This window comes from Pagrus pagrus, assembly GCF_965226575.1.
Source record: "Pagrus pagrus genome assembly, chromosome: 17".
Lineage (NCBI taxonomy): Eukaryota > Metazoa > Chordata > Actinopteri > Spariformes > Sparidae > Pagrus > Pagrus pagrus.
In genome coordinates, this window is record NC_140201.1 from 4,296,427 (window position 1) to 4,324,305 (window position 27,879).

At 39.3% G+C, this 27,879-nt stretch overlaps 5 protein-coding genes across 5 annotated transcripts; 2 read left to right on the forward strand and 3 right to left on the reverse strand.

Moving 5' to 3' along the window:
* Positions 1–5,484: 5,484 nt before the first annotated feature.
* On the reverse strand, positions 5,485–11,043 carry tap2a (transporter associated with antigen processing, subunit type a). The gene is made up of 11 exons (XM_084380302.1): positions 10,497–11,043; positions 10,180–10,294; positions 9,965–10,095; positions 9,653–9,858; positions 9,175–9,372; positions 8,959–9,087; positions 8,331–8,519; positions 7,985–8,158; positions 7,357–7,516; positions 6,928–7,064; positions 5,485–5,968 (listed from the first exon to the last, which is right to left on the reverse strand). Exons 1-11 carry the CDS (start codon positions 11,008–11,010, stop codon positions 5,741–5,743), a joined length of 2,181 nt encoding a protein of 726 aa, XP_084236428.1. The 5' UTR covers positions 11,011–11,043; the 3' UTR covers positions 5,485–5,740.
* A 219-nt stretch (positions 11,044–11,262) lies between these two features.
* Positions 11,263–14,495, reverse strand: psmb9a (proteasome 20S subunit beta 9a). The gene is made up of 6 exons (XM_084380340.1): positions 14,196–14,495; positions 14,008–14,075; positions 13,512–13,643; positions 12,795–12,924; positions 12,343–12,484; positions 11,263–12,184 (listed from the first exon to the last, which is right to left on the reverse strand). The coding sequence occupies exons 1-6, from the start codon at positions 14,244–14,246 to the stop codon at positions 12,057–12,059; spliced, it is 651 nt and encodes a 216-aa protein (XP_084236466.1). The 5' UTR covers positions 14,247–14,495; the 3' UTR covers positions 11,263–12,056.
* An 808-nt stretch (positions 14,496–15,303) lies between these two features.
* psmb12 (proteasome 20S subunit beta 12) lies at positions 15,304–18,821 on the reverse strand. Its single transcript, XM_084380339.1, has 6 exons — positions 18,692–18,821; positions 18,214–18,284; positions 16,885–17,016; positions 16,382–16,511; positions 16,137–16,281; positions 15,304–15,763 (listed from the first exon to the last, which is right to left on the reverse strand). Exons 1-6 carry the CDS (start codon positions 18,737–18,739, stop codon positions 15,636–15,638), a joined length of 654 nt encoding a protein of 217 aa, XP_084236465.1. The 5' UTR covers positions 18,740–18,821; the 3' UTR covers positions 15,304–15,635.
* On the forward strand, positions 18,760–22,286 carry psmb13a (proteasome 20S subunit beta 13a). The gene is made up of 8 exons (XM_084380332.1): positions 18,760–18,899; positions 19,147–19,234; positions 19,818–19,915; positions 20,134–20,274; positions 20,800–20,915; positions 21,215–21,273; positions 21,530–21,681; positions 21,899–22,286. Exons 1-8 carry the CDS (start codon positions 18,838–18,840, stop codon positions 22,008–22,010), a joined length of 828 nt encoding a protein of 275 aa, XP_084236458.1. The 5' UTR covers positions 18,760–18,837; the 3' UTR covers positions 22,011–22,286.
* Positions 22,287–22,622: 336 nt separating this feature from the next.
* psmb8a (proteasome 20S subunit beta 8A) lies at positions 22,623–27,688 on the forward strand. The gene is made up of 6 exons (XM_084380331.1): positions 22,623–23,088; positions 23,379–23,520; positions 24,612–24,723; positions 25,184–25,313; positions 26,064–26,268; positions 27,178–27,688. The coding sequence occupies exons 1-6, from the start codon at positions 22,939–22,941 to the stop codon at positions 27,264–27,266; spliced, it is 828 nt and encodes a 275-aa protein (XP_084236457.1). The 5' UTR covers positions 22,623–22,938; the 3' UTR covers positions 27,267–27,688.
* Positions 27,689–27,879: the final 191 nt, after the last annotated feature.

The following is a 27,879-nucleotide window of genomic DNA, read 5'->3' on the forward strand; positions in this document are numbered from 1 at the left end:
ACAACAAAATATAAGGCAGACTATAAGTCAATACATCCATACCCAGATACACAGACTTTGATGTGAAATGTGAACAGAAGTTAGATTAAATGTCTGCAATGTCTATTTTCACACAGATGCAAAACAATGCAGAATCAAATAGGTTGCATTGCTTTTTAAACCTCCAGAGAACTTTATTTTATATTCTAGACTAATGCAGATCCCAGAGTTTCAAGAGATACCATATATCAATATAGAGAAATTGTATGCAATGACACAAAAGATAATTAGATTATTTTCCATTTGATGATGCAGAGACAACAACATAGGTTTGAAATTTTTTTACTAAGCGCTTGAACAAGCGACAAAGTTTGTTTATATGTGATACTGTTAAACAGTGTGGAAAAGGAGGATTTTAACAACCTACTAAAGCCACAGGGAGAATAGACAGATAATTGTATGTTGGGGTTAATTAAAACCGAATGCAGTTTGAAAGTTTAAAAGCATAATTTGACAATATCACAGTTGTAATATTCTCTATGTGCTTGTTTCAACACTTAAGTTATACGATTGAATATACAGCTGCAATTTATTACATGACATTAACATATTATAGATGTGTGATGCATCATCACTACTCTGGGTACTTTAGGACCTGGGATATAATTTAAAAAGCAAGTGAGTTTGAACAATCCCTTTGTTAAATAGGTTTGTAGTGGTAAATCTGAACGATACAACATGTTTGAAGAGGCTGATGTATTGATTGTTCTCAAAGCTACTAAGATTCAATAACATCTTATTATGATACGATTCTGTTCTGTTCTGTTCTGTTATATTATGTTGTACTTATATACTTCTACAGTAGTACATTTTATTCAGTTCTTATTTTAACCCACTTGGGGGCACTCGAGCTCTATCATTTGTATCGTCTATAAAAGACTCATGGCTGCCAGATTACAGTTGCCTATTCACCAGACTGAGGAGTTACAGGAAATCACATGGTTGTCTGGTTGCATGGGAAAATGCCTGAGATAAACACTTGGGGTGCTGTTTTTCTGTTTTTCTTACTAATGCTGTTCATTAAAACTCTGTTTTTAGTAAATGATGTCACCCTCGTGCCATACTGCAAAAGACATCCTGATAATCTGACTGTCCTTGTCTAAATTAATCTTATGAATCACTGTTAAATTGTCTATCTATAAGACAGTAGTGTGGTGGTGAAAGAGACTATAATGTAACTGAAATTAAACTTCTAGGACAAGAAAATGAAGTCTCTGTCTTTCAGACCTTCTGCTAAAATATACATACCTCATACAATATGTATATTTATGCAATCTAAAATAAACCAAATTACTTAGCCTTTAACCAGGGGAATTTATCTCTGTCAACATTCCTGAGGCCTTGTAGGTTCAGGTGCTGTCACCTCTCAAAAATTTAAACATGAGGTTTTCTGTGGCTCTGCACACACCACGAGACCTCCCACAGCACACAAAAAAATCTATGCTGTTCAAAGAACTGAAAATACTGCTATGTAAAAATCTTGCTGAAAACCACATGTCAAACCACAGTGGTTTATTCGTCAGGGCAGATATTGTCAATTTCCAGCTAAGTTGTGTTGCTCTCGCTAGATGGCAGTCAAAAGCAAAGATTCCACCTCTGCTGGGACTTTTGAGATCCACCTAACTCTCACTAGTCAGTCAGGCCAGTGGCTTCCAAGAAATCACATGGCTGTTGGTAAAATTGCCAAATACAACCAACTGAGGCACTGTTGCACTGTCTTGAAGTCTATATCACAGATCAGGGTTGTTATGTTTTTTTAGCTGACATAAGATCAGTTTCTGTTCGCCCAGTTTTGCTCTCCGAACTCAAAAACAGACATCAGATCAGCATTTATGTGCAACCTTTGGTCACAAGGCAGGACTTCCCCGAAACTGATCATGTAGAGTGTGTTTGCTAGGGTAATTTTGTCTCATCGTTAACTGAGGAAACCACATGTCAAGTGCCTCATGCCTCAGAAGTAATCTGACAAACTTCTGCTCCAGTAAATATTATAATTGCCACACTTATAGGGGAAGTTAGGGGATTCACAAAAAGACAGAGGGGGTTCACCTGGGTATAAAACAACAGAAAAGAAAAAAATCATATCTGAATCCCTTCACCCTGTCAGTTGTATTCTTTTCTATTCTGTTATGCAAACTCATTTGTTAAACAATCTGTCAAACAAAATGAGATGAAGTGTGGAGAAGAAGCTACATCGGTGTCATTTCTGTTGTCATTCATGCTGCATCAGTTCTTTTATTACTTTTGGTTTAAAGTGGAGAAGCGAAGCAAGTATTACGTTACAGTGAAGCTAATCTTCCTGAAATGTCTTGCTTTTGATATGCAGTTTAGTTCCTCTGTGTTGTCGGTGGTTATTGTATTCTGTTGCACACCTGACCTGATACCTGTTTGCATGACTCGTTACTGAAGCAATTGCAAGAATATAGACTGGGAGTAAATATTTGCAGTGGTGGGAAATAACATTTAAGTACATTTATTCAAGTAGTGTACTTTGTTTAGTTATACTTCTATTCTACTATATTTACAGATATGGTTACTAGTTACTTTACAGACTAAGATTTGAAAACAAAATACAATATTTTGTTAAGATTAAACCCTTTTTTAATATTTTTTTTAAACCTTTAATCATGTCTATTTGGTCCATTTGTTTTCCACTCTTAACTTCTGACATAGTAAAAAATACTTTATACTACTATACTTTATATATAAATACTTTTTTTACTGGTTTGTAAAATAGTTTAAACTATCTGAATCTCCACCAGCTACAACAGTAAGATGGTAATTGCACAATAATGCAAGTATTAAAAATGTAGTCATATAGGCAACACATGCACTTTTAACTCGATACTTTAGGCACAGTTTGTTGATAATACTTCAGTAGGATTTGAATGAAGCACTTTTACGTGTAGTGGACTCTCTTCACACTTCTGTTTTGGCACTTTTACTTAATTGAATTATCTGAATACTGCTTCCATCACTGAACATTTGTAGGACAGCACGCCCTTTGGTGTATCTCCATAAACAGCCACTTGTCCTGTCAAAGTGTACTTAGTGAAGGCTAACCAAACCAAAACCAAACTACTAATTATTGCTCTGGATGGGGTCATTAGTCAGCCAAAATGTTAATGTAGACATGAATGAGAAACATACACACAGTCCAGTTTTTGCCATATTACATGATGTGTGTCAGATTTATTGAATAATGCCAACAAATAAACACAAGCTGCACAGTTAAAAGAAAAAGGATTGCCAAAGCCAGGATGCTTTCGGTCACAAGGGCTGGGCTGTAGTCTGGCTGAGTCAGGCAGCCACTGAATACGTAACACAGTAAAGAAAGAAAGTGAAAGAAAGAAGCGAAGGGACTTTCCAGCTTGGTGCGGCGGTATGGTGCAGAACTGGTTAAGTAAAGGCTTGTCGGCACATCCAAAGACACACATGCATATGCAGTATCGGTGCACACAAGGGTTTGATGAGGCACATGAAGATTTTCTGTTACGCCAGAGTGACAGATGCAGCCACAGGGTCACAATATCATTTGCCTTAATTGCCCACATTTCCCAACTTTCTGAGCATGCTGACGGCCATTTTGTGTTGAGGGTTTTGAAGGTCTCATCCTAAGATGGCGGCAACTTTTGGCATCGGCTTTCCCCCTTTGTGTCCTGATGCCTTTGTAACCCGCAGGTGACACATAATTGCTGATGGGAATCAGCCAAGTTTACCGATTAGTCACTGTGCTGTAAACCTTCTCAGTCTCCAAACTGTCCGGTTTGTAAGAACAATGACAAATAGGTTTAATTTTAGCTAGACCATCACACATTTTTATCAGGCGATCCAGGGGACTTGCATGTTATCCTTTAGCGAATGTTCAAACATGAAAATATGTTAGGAGACATTTGCATAATATGCACGTTAAAATATTGTAGGTCATGCCAGCAAAAGTCATTGTTACAACAGCTACTTCTATTTAGTCATTTTGTACATTTCCTTTCTTTTTTTAGTGTTAAACATTTGGCCCTTTCAGACCTGCTTCTCTCCCCTGCATACCAGACGGCTTCCCCTATAATGTACCAAATCATTTAATGTACCATTCAGTCTTAGATGTCCAACCGGTATTTCTTCCTGTTCCTGACCACAGCGTGTTAATGGTTTTGCCTGCCTGCTACCAAACTTTGCTTTAAACTTTTACCAAGTAAGCAGTTGAATACTTTCAATTGCTCTGTCTCTACTTGAGTTCACATCATTGTGTTAAGAACAAGTACAAACAATTTTTGAATATCATACACCCCATATTTTTACAAATCCCTCTTAGACACTTGTGCTGTACATGCACTTCCAGAGCAGCTGTACTTGTAATTGATGTCACCAGCACGACAGTTGTGCATTACAATGTGAAATTAACAGGGAGACAAAAACAGAACAAAAGGTCATTCAAATCCAGAAGAAACAAATGCCTGACTTGTGTGTGACACAGCATTTCAGCCACCATTTTGTGGATTCGCAGATGTTTTGACAAAATGGTGACACACGCCGCCTAAGCTGAGCCTGATCTTTGTCGATAGAGGGAGTTGGTGTTTTGACATCATGCAGCACTTCACCTCATGTATTTGACTGTTTATGACAGCTATCACCAGGCAACTTTCCAAAAAGCCTCACTGCCAGAAAAAAGCAACAACCTGTTGGTAGTCAGGGACTTTCCAAGTTAACTCAAACAGTAAAACCCGACCTTCACCTTGTACTACAGTCAAGTGGCTTAAAACTAGAGATACAATTTTACACTTTTTCCTTTTCTTTATACATATATATATATATATATATATATATATATATATATATATATATATATACATATATATAAGCAAACCAGAGGCTTGAAAAGTGGCATTTTTCAGGCAGCATATTGCAGTAAATAAATACAGTAATATAGTATGTCATTTTAAATGTCATTTTAAAGTTATGTGCTCTTTCTTCTTTTCATTCGAGTATAAATCAGGTCAAACAATTGGACTTTTATCAAACCACACACACATTTTCACTGTGGATTAAAAGCTAAACTACACTGAATGCTGTACTTTTATTTTGGTATAATTCTTTAATTATCACTACATCTTTGTAGTGGCATGTAGGAAAGTGTTTCCTACGGTTTTTAATTTACTTTTTTTTTACTGTGTGTAGAACAACACTGGCGCCTTTGTTCTCCATGTCTATTACATATTTAATTTATGTCACTTTACAAATAAGTAATACAAGGCTTGAAAAATATTCATTGACTGTGATCCAATATGCCTCATGCCTTTAATTTGGGACATAGTCATAAAGCAACCTTTGGCCACCCTGATCATAAATTAAGTTTTATGGAGTCAACTGTGTGCGGCCATGTCAAATTTCTATTCGTCTTTACCAAATACCAGGAAATGGAACGGAAAAATAATAGAGTGGCGACATATCCATCAGAAAATATGTTTAATTTGATTCATTTACAAAGGGCAAATGTAATTTTAACAGTCTGCAAAATGAATAAGTACAGATACAGTCGTGATTGCAAGGCCACAACAAAAAAACAAAACAAAAAAACAAAAAGGTCCATATTGTTTAATTTTCATTATTTATACAAAATATTTACATATGCTCCAGCTTGCTCCTCCTGTTGTACTTACTGTCTAACACATGCATACACAACAATTCTGTCACAGTAGCCTATACATTAAGCCACAGCATCAGATTGTCTCTGTGGTGAGTTTCCCTCAGTGAAGAGCTTCTCTCTCAGTTTGTAGTAGCTCCCCTTCCTGTCCATCAGCTCCTGGTGAGTCCCTCGCTCCTGAACTCTGCCGTCACCAATAACAACGATCTGGTCTGCCTTCTCGATGGTCTTCAGCCTGTGAGCGATCACCAGCAGGGTCTGGTTAGGACAACTAGCCAGGGCCTGCTGAACCTGTGCAGAGTCAGTGACAGAAATATTTGTTATTTTATCATGTGGTGTACAACTCTTTTTCGGTTGAAGCAGAGCTCAAGATGTCAGAAGAAACATTTAGATGTATAATTTAAGAAATATATAAAAGAATAACAAATAAAACAAGGAGCCACAAGCCTGAAAAAAAGTATGGAAGCTTTGTAAAATGTAAATAAAAACAAAATGCAGCCATTTGCAAACAAACTGAAGTTGATTCGGTGAAACATTAAATTAATTGTCTTTGTACCATTTTCAATCGAGTATACATTAAAAGAGATTAGGAAATGATCACATTCTCTTTTAATTATGTTTTACACCTTGCCAAACTTTTTTGTAATCAGGGTTGTACATAATTCCATCAGTCTTATGCATCTTAGCACTTCAGGAGCTCCCTTCAGCATTCAACATTATTGTAGTACTCAAAAGGGAGAATTCAAAGAGGTGTGCATGAAAAACTGAAAGGCTTGTTTAAGATTGTTAATAAAATATTCAGTTTGTTATGACCAGGTTTTCTTTTTCTGTTACACAGTGAAAGACATTTGGCCTAAATGATTGACAGGGCCAACTGACGATTGACACAGTGAACACATTTAAGGGAAGCATGCTAGGAAGTCATATTCTTGAATTTTTTGGTTTTATTGGGGCAGTTCTAATTGATTAATTGAGCATTGATGAGTGAGCACATTTTTGCACTTGTGCAGCACTTCCTCTATCTATCAGATATTTAATATATGTTTTATAGTGAGAGGCTGCAGGTGAACACTTGCAGACAGCCATTCATAGATTAATTCCCTCTAGTGACAAAAGGTTTTCAGGTCTTCACCCTCACATTAATCACTTTTTAACTGAGGGTGTAGGACTTGTCTGAAACACAAACCTAGAGGCTTCAGGGCCTGGAAGTAAAATGACTAGACATCTATGTGTTAAAAGTTGCAGCATACCTTATTTTCACTCTCAGCATCCAGAGAGCTGGTTATTTCATCCAGGATGAGGACCTGCGGTTGTCTGACCAGAGCTCGAGCAATGGCGATCCGCTGCTTCTCGCTCTTGGACAACTGGCTGCCTCCCTCACCCACCTCTGAGAAATGGACAACATTATAAAATCAAAACAGATCGAGGTTCAAGGTTCAAGGTCAAAGTTTTGACTGTATGGTCAACACTAACCCCCCCAAATATTGTATGTGTATGTTTGATCTTAATTATGCACAACTTTAATCTACATGAATGTTTAAATGAAATAAATAAAAGTAAAAAACGTTTCCTTCAACAATCTTGCTCTGCAAATTCCTCATTCATCAAACTTTCTTGCAAAGCAGGTTTCTAACTTCATGTAGTCATTCATGTTAAACAGCATGAAGGGTGATCAAAACCTGTATCGTAGCCTTTGTCCAACTGCTTGATGAAGTCGTGGGCGTTGGCTTTGCGTGCAGCTTCCTGGATCTCATCCAATGAGCACTCAGTGAGCCCGTAGGCGATGTTGTCTCTGATGGAGCCGGAGAAGAGCACAGGCTCCTGGCTCACCACTGCAATCTGTTCAACACACTTGTGTTATACATCCAAAAGTAAAGTTCACACTCTGATCTTTTTAGAATTTTAATTATATAATTAATGTAATTATTCCATTAATATCGGAACTAACATATTTTTCACAATTTGACTTTTTTTTTCCTCAAAATTTTGTCACAGCACCTGCCAAATCTGAAAAAAATAGCTGATTCTTGATGGTCAAAACAATCACAGAGAGTTGAAAAGAAACATGAATCCCATTAGCTCACTGATTAGCTGTGTCTTTGTTGTGTACACCTAAGTTATTCAGGTGAGTCTAATCATCAGGTCCGTTACCACTGACTGATCTTCTGATAAGATTATTGAATGTTGATGTTGTATTTGTAAATATAAAACATTTAAAACACAGATAAAAGACAGGAATTCTTTAAGACAGGAGCTCCCAGCAAGGAATAGTGAGCATCAACCTAGAAAACAGTAATGACAAATTACCTTCTTGTGGAGGAAACGGTGGTCATAGGATTTCAGTGGTTCGTTGTCCAATAGGATGTCTCCATCCTGCGGCTCATAGAATCGCTGCAGCAAACTCGCACAGGTGCTTTTTCCTTCTCCAGATGGACCCACAAGTGCCGTCATCTGACCTGACTTCAGCTCCAAAGAAAAGTCCTGAAGCAAGAGGGTATAATTGTTGGAATAACAGTTTAACTGCAATAATTGACATTTATCCATCAGACATAAAATCAACATTTATGAGATATTGGTTAAAATGGAGTTTTGCGTATGTGTATGTGGTTAACAAACTACACCTCCCTCAGTCTACCTGCAGCTGAGACCTCACCTGCAGCACTGTTTTGTCGGGGTATGCGGGATAGGCGAAGTTGAGATCGCGGAAGCTGATGCGTCCCGTCAGCCGATCAGGTTTGAGCGTCCCCTCTGTGCTGACCTGAGGTTTTCGGTCCAGGTACTCAAACACTTTCCCAGCAGCCCCCACTGAGTTCAGCATGTCGCCGAAGATGTAGGTGAGCGTCTGGAAGATGGCAGTCATAAAACGGATCACTTGATAACACTGGTTTTCATTTAAAGAGTCAGAGTTGGAGTATGTTAAGTACAAATGTTTTGTAGGAGAGGCACTATAAGTCTGGTTAGACTTGCTTAAAAGCAATGAGACAAAAGAAAAGCCTTCATGAAGACATCAAAGCTCACATCCTTCTTTTAAAATCAACATTTCTTTGGTGTCTGTTATCTTTTAACAATGTGTGTGTGTGTTTGTGTGTGCTTATCAAAATCAATCAGTTGTTAATGGTTCGCCTTAACTTCTTTTTTCACAACATGCATATTCTCATTCATTTCCCCCTGTGTATGAAATATGCTATATAGATACAGCTATAAATATTAGAGTTACTACTTTTGGGTGCTTGCAATCACCAGCCCTGACTCATAACAATCCAAAGAGCATTATGGGATACCCTGATGTTGTCTCCAAGGTCTGACTGGTAGAGGATGAAGGAAACCAGGTTGCCAGTGGTCATCTGTCCACTCCGGATGAACAGCCTGCCGTAGTACAACATGAAGACCTGCATGGCCAAACCTGTCAACTACAAACACACACACAAGAACAAAATTCAATAATGTGTTTTGTAATGATAAATCACAATTTCACAAATAATTTACAAACTTCTCACCCTCCGTGCGAGCAGGTAAATAGCACTGACAGTGTTCCGTCTGGTCTTCAGGGCATGTGTGTCCATCAAGCGGTCGTCATAGCGACGGGCCTCGTGTTTTTCGTTGTTAAAGCTACGTACCACACGAATACCGGACACTGCCTCATTCGCAGCCTCATTCGCTTGAGCTATGGAGTCCTGCACTGCGAGGGACAGCCTCTGAGGGAGGAATAAAACAAGACAACAAATTTTGACTTAATTTGGGTAAGTTGTCTCAAATCAGGGCAGCCCAGTGGTGAAGGGAAATATAAATATTTTTTCAATATCTATGGTCTTCTGATTAAACATCTAAAAATGATTGGCATTAGAGAAATATTTCATTTTAAAAACATGGTTACTCCAATTAGCAATACAGCCCAGATCTTCACACACAATTTGTTTTAACTTAGTTTCCTGGATCTCAACGTTAATTCATTATGTCTTATCAACATCTTTTTACCTGGTAATGTGTGTCATAGATGTTCTGAATGAGGCCTGTGATGGGCGTCTCCATCAACACGAGGAATGTGAGCTTCCATGAAAGATTCATCATCAGGGAGATCATGCCCATTGTCTTGATGAATGTCCTGAGCAGCACGTTGACGTTCAGACACACAGTTCTTCCCATCAAGGTGGTGTCTTTAGACAACCTGGATGTGATTTCACCTGACAGAGAAAAAGAAATGATCTTCTGTCCTGCTCTGTTCTCTCCTATTTCTTTCTTTTTTCCTTGTCACAATCATAATCACATGTCATTTTCTTAGTGGCTTACCTGTCTTTGTGGTCTCAAAGAATCCAATTTCCTGTTTGGTCAAAGCCCCAAACAGCTTGACTTTCATTCGGCATGTGTAGGAACTGATGGCACAAAGTAAGACACCCCCTCTGCAGCCTGCGCTCACAGAGCTAACAGACCAATCAAAGAGAAAGTCAGTAAGACATTAGGCAGAAACTGATGGACGAATGTGGAGGGAGAACACTGTCACATACCTGCCCAGAGAGAACAGGCCCATGAAGAGGACTGCAGATATGAATTCATTCGGCTGGTACTGAGTGCCGAGGATGTCGATGACTCTCCCGGTGTAGAATGGGATGAACATCTCACCTGAGAAGACACACACAGACACATAATGAGAGATGAAGATGTGTCAGGCAGGTAATCAACATTAGACCCGAGAGCAAAGTACCAACTTATTGGAGGTTGATGTTTCTATTCCCACACAAACACTTGTACTAGTACTGAGAATCTTAAAAGCTTTGAAATCACCATCATCATCATCATCATCATCATCATTTGTTGTACTCACAGAGAACAGCCAACGTCAGGAAGACAAGCCCGGCAAGCAGCAGGAGATAGTCGGGTTTGTACAAGTATAGGACTCTCATAAACAGCTCTCTCGCCTTCTGCTTCTTCTCTTTACCGGCCTCTGCATCGTCGGTGTCCGGGATGGTGATCTCCCAAAACAGTGCAGCAGCCAGCGACGCTCCGGCGCCCATCAGCCAGCAGCGCATATCCGGCAATGAGCCACACTGGGTCTCCTCATGGTACAGCACTTTGCTGCCGGTCTCCAACACCGCGGGCAGCAAACTGTGCGCTGTTATAAAACGGATCAGCAACGGTTTGAGGTGTCCGAGGCTGAGCAGAGTTACAGCAGTTAGTGCCAAACACCGAAGAACCGAACAGACCCACAGACGCGCATGATGCCCAAAGACGCCGTTAGCCACCACAAATCCTGATGCGTAAAACAAGGAAAGGTCGACGCAGACTGCTAGAATCAAAGTAATAACTTTGCGGATCACTGTTGCTGTACTGCCTGCCATCTTCCACGGAAAGTCGTCCTCGTATGACCTGATCTGCCGCAGTACCAGTTTTAGATTTCATCAGCTTTCGGTTTCGTTTTCTGACACGACCAGGGGCTTCCCTGAAACCCTAACTGCAAAACAAAATATTTCTAATAATTACCATCATTATCATTATAATGACATTATTATGACATCCAGTGTCAGTGTCTGAGACGTCATTCAGACAGTATTATGGTATGGTTCATTGTAAAAACGAGAAATCAAACAGTAAACCTTTAACACAGATTTTATTAGATTTAATGTTCATATATTTGACATTAAAGCATGTGTGTATGCACTATGATAGTTAATATACAAAAACATGTCAGGATTTTAATGATGTCCAGACTTAATCATGTAGGCAAGTGACAAACCATCAACCAGGCATCATAAAGGGTGACGTAATCCACAAAAGTGGTGCAACAAATGTCAGTTTTACTTTTTGAGAGGAAGTGTGGGAGTGTTTCTGTGGAGCTAGAAATAATGTCTGTAGTTCTGCAGGATTTGTCAAGACACGTTTATTTTTATTTAGTCTGCCACTCAGGACCGTTAAAACATTGTTGTCTGAATAATGAGTGCAGGTTTCACAGGACGTGGCCTCAGATGACCCAGTGCCAAAATAAACAGTCCTTCTGATACACACAGTGACAATTTCCATGTTCTCAATTAAACTGCATGAGCTTTGTCAAAGGACAGAGGTAACAAAATATTTACCATCATCGCTATGACGAGATCATTTTCTTTGTCATAATTCAAGTCTCTTATTGATGAGCCACAAACTTGATCAGGTTTTTATCTTACACTAACAAAGAAATATCTTTGTGATTTATGAAGCAATGCATGGATTTTTTCCTTTTATTAAAATGATCAGTAAAAGTTTTCTTGACTAATGTTTTAACATCTGAATTAGTTGATGACAGAGCCAAAAAGTGTTTCTGTGTAATGGCTGTTGAGCAAAACAAATACCTAACTGCATGCTGCGCTACAGTATCTTGGCAGACTAGAGATGAAAAACAATATATCGATCACTGATCAAAGAAGGTGGGTAAGTCATTTCCGAGAATGACTTTCTCCTCTGTGCTGTGTTCATCGATGGTGACAATATAGGCCACGCCACCGCTGGAGCCATCACGGTTCATTGCCAAAGAGAGAGCTACAAGAGAGAGAAAGACAATAAGAGAAGGGGTGAGGAGATTAAATGAAATCGTATTATAACTTTTTGATTTCATACAACATAATATAGTTATAACAGTCAGTCTGTACAAGAGGCATAAAACAAATGAAAAATGCTCCCTGTAGAAAATAACTTACTGTTGACGACAAACTGCTGGCAATCCTTCTTGTTCATTCCCTTGCGATACTCAGCATCAACAAACCCATAAACATATGAGCTGCCAGATCCACCGACTGCAAAAGGTTGTCTTGTGAGGAGACCATTCAGGGTTGCAAACACCTTGGAGAGGTCAAAGGGCACAGGAACAGAGGGGAACAAGACAGTCAATGCAATGTCATGCTACATATATGGACACCTGTAACATCAAGTGTGTTGCTAGATTAGATCTTTTATTGAAAGCATCTAGCAGCAATAAGAAAACAACAGGTCGAAGGTGGATGTGGTCTGACCTGAGTGTACTGACTTCTCATGTAAAAATGTACTAAAGACTACTGAGTTCTCATGGGGAGGAGCTCATGACTGGTATGATCCCATCACAACATGATCTCTAGTTTAAAGCTTAACTGTCTAACTACATGTGCTCACTGACCTGTCCTCCGTCTCTTCTGTCCCAGCCGGCCACGATGAGATGCGCTGACAGCTCCTCCTTGTACTTGTATGAGATGTTCTTCACCAGAGTGGCAGCTGAGCGAACCTGGGGGTCCTCACCTATCTCAATACTGACATAAAAAGACATTACATATTACGTAGAGGATTGTCAATGTAATGAAACATAAAGTAATTCATTTCTGTGTCACAAGACAAACATGTAACTGCCTTAAAATGGAATGAGACTTAATTCTGATTCTAGGATAGAGAAGGAGAAGAGGATGATGACTGGGCTGCATGCCTCTGTCTTTTAATTTACTATTTCATATATGTATTTTTATTACCATCCACGACAGCATCAGCTGGTAATGTTTTCACCCTGTGTCTGTATGTGTGTGTGTGTCATCATGGCAAAATGTCAAGATTTTTGTCAGCATGATAGCATCACAACAGTGCAAGATGCAGTCATGAAACTTTACAGGTGTGTAGTTGAGACAGAAATGAAGGCCAAGTTCAGAGATGGGTGTGGTCCGACCCATGAGTAATGTTGTAGTTATACTGTATCTACTGAGTACTCATGGGTCGGAGGGTTTTTTGTAAATGTTTGTTCTGCTTCTTCAGAATGAATTAAAAAAAAGCCAATCAACAAACAGAACAGATTCTCCCATAAAAGCATAGCAGGACTAAAGCTGTGTGCATTGTAGTTTAGTGTATTTACCTGTGAACATCAAGCTGGTAGTTGACTATCTCAGCGATGGTCTGGGCGTCTGCTGCAGAGCCTGACAGAGCGCAGTAGATCTTGTCATGGAGGGGAGACAGCTTGTTCATCACCCTGTTCACCACTGAGGCCCTGGATGGGGGGACGGAGAGGGAGAGTGTGTGGAGGAGTTGATGAAGATGGAGAATAAGGAAGATTTAGGAAATTTTAATCAGAAGATAAAGATCCTCAGTGACTGATTTTAATGCCTAAACAAACTAAATAAACAAACTCTCTGACCTGACCTGTGAGAACAGCTTGTTTATTTCGTCATGGAAATAATAAATAGTCCTGAGTTTGTATTATTGCCTTATTAAGATTGTAAATGTTTAAAATTCAGAGTTTGAATTTCTTCTCCAAAACTACATAATGCCCCTTTAATAAAGACAGACAGTGGTGGACACACATGCACGCACGCACACACACACACACACACACACACACACACTAAACTTACCCTGCAGATACACGGGAGTCAGACCCCAGCACGACCCCTCCATTATACTCGATAGCAATGATGGTCGTCTACAAACAGAAGTAAAGCCCATACATATTTATAATAATTGTGTCCCAGGCCAGCCACAAGGCTTCACATCATCAACAGTCCCCTGAAGTCTGTCAGAAACATTAAAAGCTCATACTCACTCCTGTTTTCACCTCCTCAGACAACCACTCAGGCCCCGCTTCTTCCAACATGCTGCGGAGCCTCCGGTACCAGCAGCACCGCGTCTGTCTGTCAGGGAAGTTAACGCGACAACACACGGAAACACAAACGTTCAGAGGAGCAGAGTCGCTTCTCTTGTCGTCGGAAACCTTTGTTACAGCTCTAACACCGTTTTCGACGTTTTACCAAATCCACTCTGCAGTCACACATCAGACGGCCTCCATGTTGTCCTGAGTTAAACCGAAATTGAAAGTTAAACGGTTCCTCCTCTGCAACGAGCCGCGAACCACTCAGCTTGTATTTCGATCAGTTTGGGTTCACTGTCATATACACACGTCTCATCTCAGTTAAAGGGGCACTGTGTAGTTTTCAAGACGAAATTCAAACTCTGAATTTTAATCTTTACAATATTAATGAGGTAATAATACAAACTCAGGGTTAGGGTTAAACCCTTTGTTTATTTAGTTTGTTTAGGCATTAAAAAAATCAGTCAATGAAGATCAAGATTAACATTTATTCCCCAAAGCCACATAGTGCTCCTTTAATTGTGCATTTAACCTTTTGATGGTACAACAATAATGTTCCCAAAAGTCATACATGAGTAAATCTAAATATAATTTGTCAAAGATATTAATTTGGTTAACGTGAAAGATCACCTATACAAAAGTACTTGGTTAAAAAGTCTTAAAGTATCTGATATTATTTATTTAATGTTTATTTGTAAAGGAACAAGTACGTAGTATAACCTGCCACACACTACAGCAATACATAAAGTTAAAAACACCATAAAACACAAAGCACCATATCATTCATGAGTACATTACTGATCCCTCTTCAGAAACTGTTTGTGTTTACAATGATCCCAGTCATTAATGTGTTTAAGTATCAAAAGTACAAGTTAATTATAGACATACATGTGTGTGTGTATATATATTTAAATATATTTATTGTATATATATCTATTGTAATACTCTGTATATGCACTATAAATGATAAAAGCCTTAAAATGATATGGACCAACAGCAACAACAGTATTTCACAGAACACATCACACATTTTTAAGCACAGAACTCAAATAAAGAAAGAACATTTACATTTTGGAAAATATTTATTTCAATTTCACATATTTCCTCACAAGAAACTACACAAAACATGCTGTTTGGATGCAAAAAAGGCAAGGAAACCCTCTTGTGATGTAAATTACTGTGTTTATGACAGTGGAATGATTATGATTTTGTAAAAACGAGCCTGATCTGTTGTTAAACCTCTGTTCCAACATTCAGTTTCTCATTAAAATGCAGCTAACTCATTTTTAATGAGTTTTTAAGTCTGAGTGATAAAATTGTGGCTCTGGGATTCAAAACAATTTCTCGGTAAAGCAAAAAGAAATAATCAAAATGTCACTGGTTGTTCAAAGGCGGTCACTCATCATGGAACTTTGGCAGCTTGTTGCCGGGCACCACCACATGCTCCACCCCCGTTTCCGTGATCACCACCAGGTGAGCCAAGCCCCCGCTGACGTTGTCTCTGCCCATGGCCAGAGCAAGAGCTGTGAGCACAGACAGAGGGATGAAGCAAAGGGAGGGCAGAGGAGGAGCAAAGACAGACAGGAAGAACAAGAAGCAAGAGGAACGTAGGTCAAGTTGAACAAGCACAGTTTTTCATATTTATACAGCTTCAAACTGCAACTATTAACACCAACAAGCAAACTCTTAAAAGTTCTTGAAATCCTCGTCAAACTCTTATTTTATATTTTGTAATGATTACTAACCCAGCAAAGATTTGCAGAGCATGAATATTTATCTCGATCTCACCCTTCATTCATAATCATAGATTTTCCTGGAATCAAAATCCAACTTCCTACCAAAATAAATACAAACTTATTGAAGTATGGGTACAGGTGCAAAATGATCGAATAGTACCATTAGTGGCAAACTGTAGGCATTCCTCTCTGCTCATGTTGGGTTTGTATTTGGCATCAACGTAACCGTAGATGTAAGTGCTGCCTGAGCCGCCGATGGTAACAGGCTGACTGACTAACATCCCACCTAGAGACACGACGTACACCTGAAAAAAAGATGGAGAATATCAGAAGTGCAGTCAGCTGGACTTACTGTCATCATCACTACTTCTCTGATGTTTAACTGTTTTTACAACCACTTCCTACCTGTGGCCCTTTCTTCCTGTCCCAGCCTGCTGTGATGAAGCCGGCCTGTAGTTCGTCTTTGTTTTTGTAACACAGATCTTTCAGCACAGATGCTGCTGAAATCACCAGAGGAGGCGTCTCCATCTGGATACTATGGATTGGGGAGGATCAGAAAAGATCAGAGAGAGTCAGAATTTAAGGTCTGTGCTGCTGGATATAGATTATTTGGATGGATGGATTGGATTATGGGTTATTTGCTATAGGTGAAGAATCAATGTTGTGTTTACTGTATGTGTGAGACAGCTGTAGCACTTTCAGGATTTGTTTGCATTACATAACTTGCAAGGAGTCATGAAGGAGTACAAGCCTGGCTGAAATTTTGATGGAAAATAAACAAAAGTGGGTTTAATAAAATACTATTTCAAAGTGTGATGTGAAAACATGCTCTTTCTACATACTTGTGTAATACCTATGTGTCAATATATTTAAGTGTAAGTGTGTGTGTGTGTGTGTGTGTGTGTCACCTGTGGAACGACAGGTGGAACTTTGCAGCCTTGGTGACGGCCTGAGCATCTGCGAGCGAGCCCGCCATGCAGCAGAAGATCTGGTCGTGAACCTGAATCACCTTGTTGATGGTCTTAGACGATACATATTCTCTGAAGAGAGACAAAGAAAGGATGAACAAACTCTCAGACCACACACACATTTGCATCTCTGTGTTATCATTAAAGTAATGAGCTCATCATAATATAGGAACCAGGTCCCACACATGCTCCTAAATGTATCATGCAGTTATGCAGCATTCAACATTCAGCCAGTTAATACACGACTCAATATTTCAGGGAATTTCAGCTTATGCTGGGTGAGTTTTTAATTAACTTGTTTGCTGCATTGAATAATAGCCTAATCAGTGAAGTATTCATTTCACTTAAAGGTCCTATTTGTAAGAATTCCCAACTCATCAAATACTGACGCTTTGGGATTGTAGGTTGAGTCGGCTGCCATCCTGAAGAGTCAGTATCTGACGAGCTGGGAATGAGACTCATTTTTTTTTTTTTTTTTTTTTTTACAAATAGGACCTTTAAGTAAAAGTAGCAAAACCACACCTTAAAAGTTATTATAAGTAGGAGTCCTGCATTACATGCTACATAAGTAAAAGTAAAGAGTTTCAAATGTAAAAGTAGTGAATGCAGGAAAACAGCCCTTGTGAGTGTTTTATCAGGATTTGGATTATTATTATTACTTATGGATCAATGTGTAAGGAGCCTTTTACTGTTGCAGGTCGAGCTGGATCTTATTTTAATTGCTTTATAAACTGTTGGGTTATTTAATCTGTAACAAGGCATTTTATATGGTACAAAATTGTCCTTCATTTCATTATACGGAAATACTCAAGTACATCAAATTTGTACGTAAGTACAGTACAGTTACCTTCCACTTATAAGCTTAATAGAGCAATACATAAAAAATACATAAAAACTTTTTTTAAAGTTTAAAGTTTTAAAGTTTATGTAAAATGTACTGGATTGCTGTAACATGTAAATGGTTACTGGAGCTGAGACGTTGTCATGTTGCTTACAACACTTTATTATTAGTAAATGATGCGTATGACATGTGAAAAATACCAAAACTCTAATTTTGTAATTTGTAAACTTGCAGGCTGTTGGCTGACATAACTGATACACTTGTAGCATATTTACTGAGTTTAATACATCTTTCAATGCTTCTGTAGTGAAAAATCATCCAGCAGTTTTCTTTCTGTGTATCAATTTGAATTTGTGGGTTTTATCTTGATCATGAATGTGCACAACAATAAAGGGAACTTCAGTGTCGTCTGAGCAGAGTATCCTCACCCTCCGATGGAAGCCCTGGAATCTGACCCAATCACGACCCCTCCATCAAAAATGGCAGCCAGGATGGTGGTCTGAGGGAGGAGAGGGGAGGGAGAAGAGTGTTATTCTGCATCACAGGTTTACTTTTTCCTCATGCCTTCCTGTTCATTCATGCCGACTGAGCACTATGAATTCTGGGATATAGAGTTCTATGAAGGCATGGTTCTTCAGAGGATATAACTTGAACATGAAAGTGTTGCCAGGGCTGTTTTATGTAGAAATGTGACGAATAAACTTAGTCACATACATGAACTAATCACTGATAATAAAACACGTGGAAAGTCGAGTCGATGTTATTTCATTGTGTTTTACGTTAATATTCACGTATAGCATCACCTGCTCCTCCGCAAAATCGGTTATCGCTCATTTTACGCGTAAAGGCGCGTAAAGGTGCTGCATCAGTAGATAAAGATACGAGTGATGTGCCGGATTTACTCACCCCTGTGCTGACTCCTTTGACTTGAGAGCCCGTGTAGTGTTTCTCCATTTTTACTCCAAAATCGAAAGAGACGAAGGAGAGGTGACGCTCCAAACAGCGACCTCAGGCGCACGGAGACGCACAGAGAGGACGCAGTCACATCCAGTATGGCGCTATCAAATGTCCTCGAAACTCCTGCAGCAGGGTTTAATTTCGACAACACAGCGAGGTATGAGCTTCTTTTTAAGTTTCCCTTAGCAGCAGACTGTTTCAGCTATGACATGAAAATGAAATAAAACTGTTAGTGACGCTGAGCTTTTATCGCTGTCAAAAGTGAAAGTAACTTTTTCCTGCTTGTTTATCGGTTTAATCAATTAAACGATATAATGGTGATGTGTTCATGGTTATTTCAACTATAAATATAAATTAATCACTTGACCCTCCCCCTGTTCCCTCTCCTCACTCCTCCTCTCTAGGAATGCTGCATTAGAGGGTCTTTTTGAAAGAGGACAAGCGCCTAAACCTCTGAAAACTGGCACCACGATAGCAGGAGTGGTGTTCAAGGCGAGTATGAAGCTGTTTAAACTGCACTGATAAAAACATTAATAAACCAAAGTTACATCAAAGTAACTTATCTTATATGGTTCTGTAGTTGTGAGCACAGAAGGCATCTCCATCCTGTAAACAGCACTCCAGTTGTTTTGTAAAGTCCAGAAGACAATAATCCAACATGAACATGACAAAAACACACATTCTGTGTATTTGGTAGTTCGTTGTTTTAAAAATGTTGCTGTTAAACAGGCAACTCACAAATATATACTGAAGCATCACAGAACACAACAGGGGGGAGGTTTTTGGTTTAGATGAAACTTTATTATAAGTGCTGAGACAAAGAGATGCAGTCTTATAAAGTCCCTATTTGCACTTGCATTGCCACAATCCTTGTTATCCATGTTAAAATTTGTGTCGAACTCCTGGAGGGCTAGCTCTCTTATAGTGTAGGCTAATGAGGATCCTAAAAAACTAATAAACTGCTGGTTACTGGGTAGCTCTATGGAGCTGTTGTTGCGATGCATGTCAGGCACATAAATATAACTTTTGTAATAGATTTGGTTACTAGTATCCCATTTCGTCTGTGTTGGTGCAGGATGGGGTGGTGCTGGGAGCAGACACGAGGGCCACCTCCGGTGAAGTGGTGGCCGACAAGATGTGTGCAAAGATCCATTACATTGCTCCGAATATATAGTAAGTCTCATTCATGTTACACTAAAACCACAAGCGGCGAAGTCCACCTGATGAGTCTATGATGACCAATGCACTTATATTTTTTGGATACACTGTATATTTTACCTTAAACTGTCTTTACTTGGGATTTCCTACGTACCCCAGAATTCCCTTCAGTGACATTTCCCTCTCTGACTTCCCAATTCCTTTTTTCACCTTTCCTCTCTCTCCCTCCCTAGTTGTTGTGGAGCAGGAACAGCAGCAGATACAGAGAAGACCACAGAGCTTCTCTCCTCCAACCTCGCCATCTTCTCTCTGAACAGCGGGAGGAACCCTCGTGTCATCATGGCCGTCAACATACTGCAGGATATGCTGTACAGGTTTGTGTAACACGCGGACATGCACTTGTATCTACAACAATCCCTTCTTTTACTGCCTCATCACAGCAACAAAGCTACAACTTCTGTCATGAAAAGAAGCAACAGCTCCTACCTTCAAAATGTGTCTAAGATCTCATAATACTTTGCAACAACTGACACATAGAAGTACCTGATCCTTAGTTATACTTATCTTAATAACGAGCAAATGAAGGGAATGAGTGAAGGTTAGAGGACAAGGTAGCAGGGGGTGGTTGATGTTGGTGGAGGGTTGATGTTCCCAGACTTCCCTGTCTGAGTTACGTAGATTTAGATCTGTTTAATATCACTTTTATTTACTTCATATGCACATTCATATCATCTTTGTTATTATTTTTGTTCATTTATTCTGTATGTTTCTCAAATTTGCTTTCTATCAATAAATATGCTTGAATATGATATTGTAATTCTGTCATGTATATTTTGGCTCAATAAAAAAAACTGAGGTGATCGTCAGACATCCTGTGCTCTGATCTCTGTGCTCCTCAGGTACCACGGCCAAATTGGTGCCAATCTTATACTGGGAGGAGTAGACTGCACTGGGAACCACCTGTACACAGTGGGGCCATACGGGAGTGTAAATGAGGTGCCTTACCTTGCAATGGGTATGTGACGTAACACCGTGCGTTGGCGGTGCTGTTACTGTGCCTGTTTTTTGTTCCTGTGCTGCTCTTTTTTGTCCTTTTGGTTGAGTCGACTGTTACTGCTCAAGTTATTTACTTCACTCTTGATCTTTATGCATTAAATGTGCTAATAATGCTTTACTTTATAATGTATGAAGTGTCAGAGATCATGACTTTGCCATTCCATGATTTACCAGTATAAATAACATTATATATTATATATATATTATATTATACTACATCCAATCTGTTTCATTTGACTTTACTTTGTGTCCGTGCAGGATCTGGAGATCTGGCTGCTCTTGGGATTCTTGAGGATGGATTCAAACTGGACCTGGAGGTACGCTACGTGTACAACTGTTGTTAAATACTGTGACGATGATTGTCGGTCGATCATTAAGGCATACTCACAAATTATTTCACTTACTTTTGGGCATCTTTTATTTAATAATTGCAGTGTAGGCCAAAGAAGCCTCTGGGTTTTATGAATTGCTGCAGATGGATTTTAAAACCTGCCTCTGTCTTCTCCTTCATGTTCTGTATGTATCTGTTTACCTTCTCACCATCATTTCCCTGGTTTCCCCAAACTCTCTCAGCTGGAGGAGGCGAAGGAGCTGGTGCGTGTTGCAATCCATGCGGGCATCATGAGTGACCTCGGCTCAGGCAACAACATCGACTTATGTGTCATCACCAGAGAAGGAGTGGACTACATCAGACCCTACCAGGAGTCAGAGTTCAAAGACAACAGGTAGGCCAGTGGGGGTATGAGTTTACTCTTAACATCTACTCTCCCAAATATGATTAATTCTTTAAACAAACAATGTTAAATGTGTGTCAGGAAGTGTCACCAATACAGAAACACAGTGAATCTCTAGGTCCTGCTAGGATTCTGATTCAGTGTCAGAAATTAACTCACCACTTAATTAAAATGTAACAATCTCTCTATATCTCTTCTTCTCTTGTAGGAAAATCAAATACAGATATCGTCCAGGCACGACACCTGTTATGACAGAGAAAGTAGTCCCCTTAAAGGTCGAGGTGGTACAGGAGAGCGTGCAGCAGATGGACACAGCCTGAGCCGCGGTGCACAATCACACCACAAAACAATAAAAACACTTACCAGTAAAAGGAAAATGATTTAATTTCATTATGTTGTTATTAACTAGATTTTAAAGGAACGTAGTGAAACATCTCAGACTTTTGATTTTCATGGTCCTCATGGTTTCTACGCTGCTGCTCTGCTTCACTGTGGAATAGTTCAGAAACTACATTACTGCAGCTCTACAGTTAACAGGGAGACTGTTGTTACGCCACAACGAGAAGATTGCAACATGTTTTTACAATAATGGAATAATAAAAAAGAATCATTGAATAAATGTTTTGTCTGACTTCTGCCTGATTTATTTGCAAGTTTTGTAATTATTTAGGCTGCTACTTATGGTAACAGATTAAAGGAAACAAGTGCTTACAGGCTGCTTCAAGTGATGTTGGTTTATACATAATATTATGAAACTGCATTAGAAAATGTGTTTTTACACTCTTGAAATATGCTAACAGGCATCGGTACTGCAGCCTAATTTACCTCTGTGGGCTTCCACAAACCTGTGTGGTTCATTTCTGCTTAGAGACGGATGATGAGGAAAAATACAGCGCTCTCCTATTGGTTTATCCGGCTTTAGCCACTTTTTTAAATTTAAGATGAATATCATGGAGGTTTTTTGTAGTCTTGTTTTTCTAATGATGATTAGTTAACTTTTTGTTTACAAAAAACAGCCAGGAGAGGCCAGATTATTAGTTGCGCATCGTTTTCGTGTGGCTGAACACTTCTGAATCGCAATTTTGCTCAAATATAAAACTTTGAAACTCTTTCACTTTCGTATTCTGTGTCACGCACAAGGAAATCAGCTATCCGCGACGCTTTGTCAAGCAGCTTCGTCATTTTGTAAAACCTAACACCTGAACAGCCGAATATAAACAGAAGATAGTTCATCCACTTTAATACAGAATGGCTCTTTTCGACGTGAGCGGTTTTGCAGATTACTCTGAGCTCCGCAGGCAGATTCTTCCTGTGGGGAAGACGCACCTCGTCGACCGGACCAACCACTACAATTTCGGGGCCAAAACCCAAGAGTTTGCAGTACCTCTGGGTGTAGACGTGAGTATCGTGAGTTTTGGTAAGAAGTTAATATACTCGGTCTTATCCGGTAATTCTGCCACAAGCATGACGCGTCAGACGCGGTGTGGGTCAAGTTATTTTACGCGTCTGTGGTTTTCAGTGTTTGGTGCGTGTTTGCTTCCTGACATACAATATGCATTAATGTTAACTATCAAAAGTTACTGTCAGAGAATATTAGGTTATGATGGATATTTAAGTTTCATGTTCTCTTGCAAACACATACAGCGCTATTACACATCACTCAGATGCCTTCTCTGATTTCATTTTAGCCGTCAGGGTTTATCAAGTCCTGCAACCGTGACGGAGGTGTGTGTATAGAGCTGAACCACGGTACGACCACCCTGGCCTTCAAGTTCAGACATGGAGTCATCGTGGCTGTGGACTCCAGAGCATCAGCTGGACGTTACCTAGGTAAATACACACATGTGGGAAAGTGTGCAAATGTGTTTTCTCTTTTCCAGATCTGAAAAGGGTTAGAAAAGCCTGGCAGGTATTAGCTTCTGTGAATAAAAGACAAGAGATAGAGAGTGACATGACCCAGTTAGCAATATTTCCTGGCCCCCATCAAAAACACCCTCTGATCACTCAAAGAACAAAGGTCTCAAACAGGTGTGCAGATTTGAAATGTCAAACTTAGAGACCAAGAACTGAATATCACAAAATCTAAAAATGACAAGTGTGACAAAGGCGCTGCTACTGCGTGCTGCTTCATAGTGTTGACACTCAAAACCATCAAGATTCATTTGTCATTATGCAAGACAAGAATGCATACTGAAATATCTGTTGTAATTACTGTATAATAAGATACGCACACAAAATCATGTTATGACCGGCTCACAGGCTGTAACAAAAGAGGGAGATATGTACAGAACAATACAATAACAATATTAATCTTTTGTATTAAATATTTATTCAATTAACAGTAATATTAACAGTGAGGTGTGGCTGTCTGAGTCAGTGGTGTGTGCAGGTGACTGAATGCAGTGGTCGATGTGTGCCGCATGTTGTCAGGGCTATACACAAAGTAACTAATAACTATAGAGGAAAGACACAACAGGGCATGGTGCAGGATGGAGAGGCTGAACGACAGACGGACTGACGAGCTGAACACTGGCGTCTGGGCTGGAGGGCTTAAGTAGCCAGGAAAACTGGCCAAGTGTTCCCAGTTAACTTTGTTGAGACCTGGAAGACACATAAAAACACACAGTATCTACGGCCCACAGGACCAGGCTCTGGGGCCGTCACAATAACTATACAGACTGATTAATCAAGTCAGAAAAATAAACTATTTATGATGAAGGGTTGAGGATGAGTTCAGGAGTCTACCAACCTGAGGAAAGAAGCTGTTCAGAAGAAGGGACTTCTGTATCTTTTGCTTTTTGTATGCTTGGGGTTCTGCACAGAAGCCTCACCTTACTGAAATCACTGATGCTCGACAGATGGGTACCAATGATGCTCTGGATGATAATCTTTGTTAACAAATGTCTCCTTTCCATTCGCAGCATCCAATGATGTCAACAAGGTCATAGAGATCAACCCCTACCTGCTGGGCACCATGTCGGGCAGTGCTGCAGACTGCCAGTACTGGGAGAGACTCCTGGCCAAAGAATGCAGGTCCGTCATGCAGGGTTTTGAATACTGGCCCCACTGTCTGTCAAACTCTTTTAATCATTCGGCTTTGTTTTTATCCTTGTATCTGTGGTTTTGGTGATGTATTGCATGCAAGCAGTTGTGTTAGGAAGTTGGATGCATATATCATCAATCAGAAGAAAAAAAACTGGAGAAAGCTTTGTGAATTAGTTTGTTTTATTCGAGTGACGCAAAGAGGCTCAGTGGTTAGACTGTGAGTTCACAGTGAGGAGGTCCTAGACGGGCTAACTGGGGCCTTCCTATGTGGGGTTCATGTGAGGTCATGTACATGCACATGTAACTAATTATTATAACTTATAACAGTATTGTTTTCACTGCTGTCATGCTACAAGGTAAGGACAACCTGGATTACCTGCATGGCTGATTGATTTGATAACTGATTTGCAAGTGAATTGATTGGTATCTTCTCTTATCATTCATCCAGGCTGTACAGGCTGAGGAACAACCACAGGATCTCTGTGGCTGCTGCCTCCAAGCTGCTGTCCAACATGATGCTGGGCTACAGAGGCATGGGCCTCTCTATGGGGAGCATGATCTGTGGATGGGACAAAGAGGTGAGCTGTGGGTGTGTTGGTCGACGAGAAGTCACTTTACTCTTATTATTATGGCCTTCATCATAGTCAAAAGTTTTGAAATATAGACAACGTACAACATGTTGGGATATTAGACTGCACTTAGTAACCAATCAACAAATAGAGATCAAAACAGGAGAGCAGTAAAGACTGTAAAAAATGTTTTGAATTAATCACTGTTCTATAATCAATTAATTGTTTTAGTAATTTTTCAAGCAAAATGTCAAACATTTGCTGGTTCCAGCCTCTTAAAGATAAGGATTTGCTGTTTTCTTTGTCATTTAAAAACAGAGTCAAAAGACAAACGGAGCAATTTGAAGATGTCACTTTGGGCTCTGGCATTTTTCATTTTTGACAATTTACAGACTTAACGATAATTAGCTATTAGATTATTAGAGTATTAGTTGCCCTATTAACAATATATCACATCGAGAACAAGCACATAGAACAACAACATATTTAGATATTGACTACATATCAATATGATATATAACAGGTACCTTGTTTTTCCAGCTGGCCTATATCTCAAAATATACACATTAAAGTATTACTTCTTTAACGAGTCAGACAATTAGAAGATGAAAGTGTACACTAAAGGATGGAGCAGCTCATTAAATGTGAAACTTTACCCAAAAAGACAGCAGTAATGTCACACCTTAATCTGGAAGCAGTGTGGTATTATTATCACAACGGAGGAAATAATGCTGACCACATAATGACTGTGTTCTTCAGGGCCCTGGTCTTTACTACGTGGACGATAATGGGACCCGTCTGTCTGGTCGAATGTTCTCCACCGGCTGTGGTAGCAGTTTCGCCTACGGTGTGATGGACAGCGGTTACCGGGAAGACATGACGGTGGAGGAGGCGTATGAGCTGGGCCGTCGGGGCATCGTTCACGCTACACACAGGGATGCTTACTCTGGAGGAGTGGTGAACAGTGAGTAAACTCTGAGAATGTTCCAAAGTTTTGATTCTGATTCAGCATATTTTATTTCTTGTATCTCTCTCTAAAATATTCGTTTTGGCCACACCAGTAATTGGTTGAATTAGTCTGGTCCACACTGAAATCTTGTTAGATGAATAGGGCCATGACATTTTTGCAGATGTTCCCATAGGATGAATCCTACATGACTTGTCTGAAAGCACCATCATGATGCTGACATTTATGTTTTTATTGAAATATTGCAACAAGTTTCAGATGGATTGCCATGAAATGTGGTTGAGACATTCACGTCCCCCTCAGGATGAATTGTTATCACTTTGGTGTTCCTCTGTTCATCTATCACAATCATAAAACCTTCAAAACCAACAACGTTTACATAATTCTCAACTGCACTTTGTGTTTAGTTGTAATTATTTATTTATTAGTTTTATTTGAACCTCTTGAGATGCATCATCTCATTGTCAAGCAGGTCCTTAGACACACTTAGAACATCGAAATTTACAGACATATAAACAAAATAAATACATAAATAATAGTAATGATAATAAAATAAAATAATCCAAAAAACAATCAACATACTAATCTCAACACATACAGCCTCTCCGACAAACCCAAACCACACGTCTCTTTTACAAGTGTACAAAACTAACAAAAAATAAACAAAGTAAAGAGTCTAATCATAACAAAACAAAGAAAAACTAAACTGGGCTTTGTGTTAAACCACAGCTAGCTTCATGTCTGGCTTGGCAGCATTGGTTATTAATAACTAATTAGTTAAAAATAACTAGATTGAGCAAAGACAGTGTGTTTTAGAAGATTGTCATTTTTTCTTTGTGCGTACATTAGTTGGAATATGTGTATTTGTGTGTTCATGTCTGCATTTTATTTGTGTGTTTGTCTCAGTGTACCACATGCAGGAGGATGGCTGGATAAAGGTGTGTAAGGAAGACGTATCAGAGTTGATCCACCGCTACAGGAAGGGGATGTTCTGATCAGCTCTCTGAACATGGTCCAATGATTTGTGTCTTTTCCAAAGTGATGTAACTTTTTGTCAACTATTTAAATATATTTTATCAAAAGTATATTCAAATAGTTCACATTTGTGAAATGAATGAATCTATTTTGTCTCCCAGCAGAGTGTGTAAGGGCTATGTCTGATTTTGGAATGAAAATGATTTTACAATACCACTTGGACCTATTATTTTTTTCTCCTACATATGAACCTGAACTCTGCAGGATCAAATTGTCATCGTTAAGTTGCTCAGATGTTGGTTTGGTTATTGTTTGTTGTATTATGTAACATAATACTCTACATGTTGGTACTCTACATGGTTCAGTGTGGTAATTTGTGGTTTGTCGACATCCTGTTAAGATCTTACAACACAGAGATCCAAATAAAGACATGTTCATCTCACTGCTGGGTCCTGTCGTTATTTACCTGGACTGATACATGATGTTGCATTTTGACATAAAGTGTCGGGTTAAACATTCATAAGAGTGAAGTATTTCGCTAAAATGAGAAGAATTAGATCTTTTTTAAACAAAGTAAGGCATTTCCAGCCACACGTAAAATATATGTTGACATGTTGATAATGTGTGTGGATT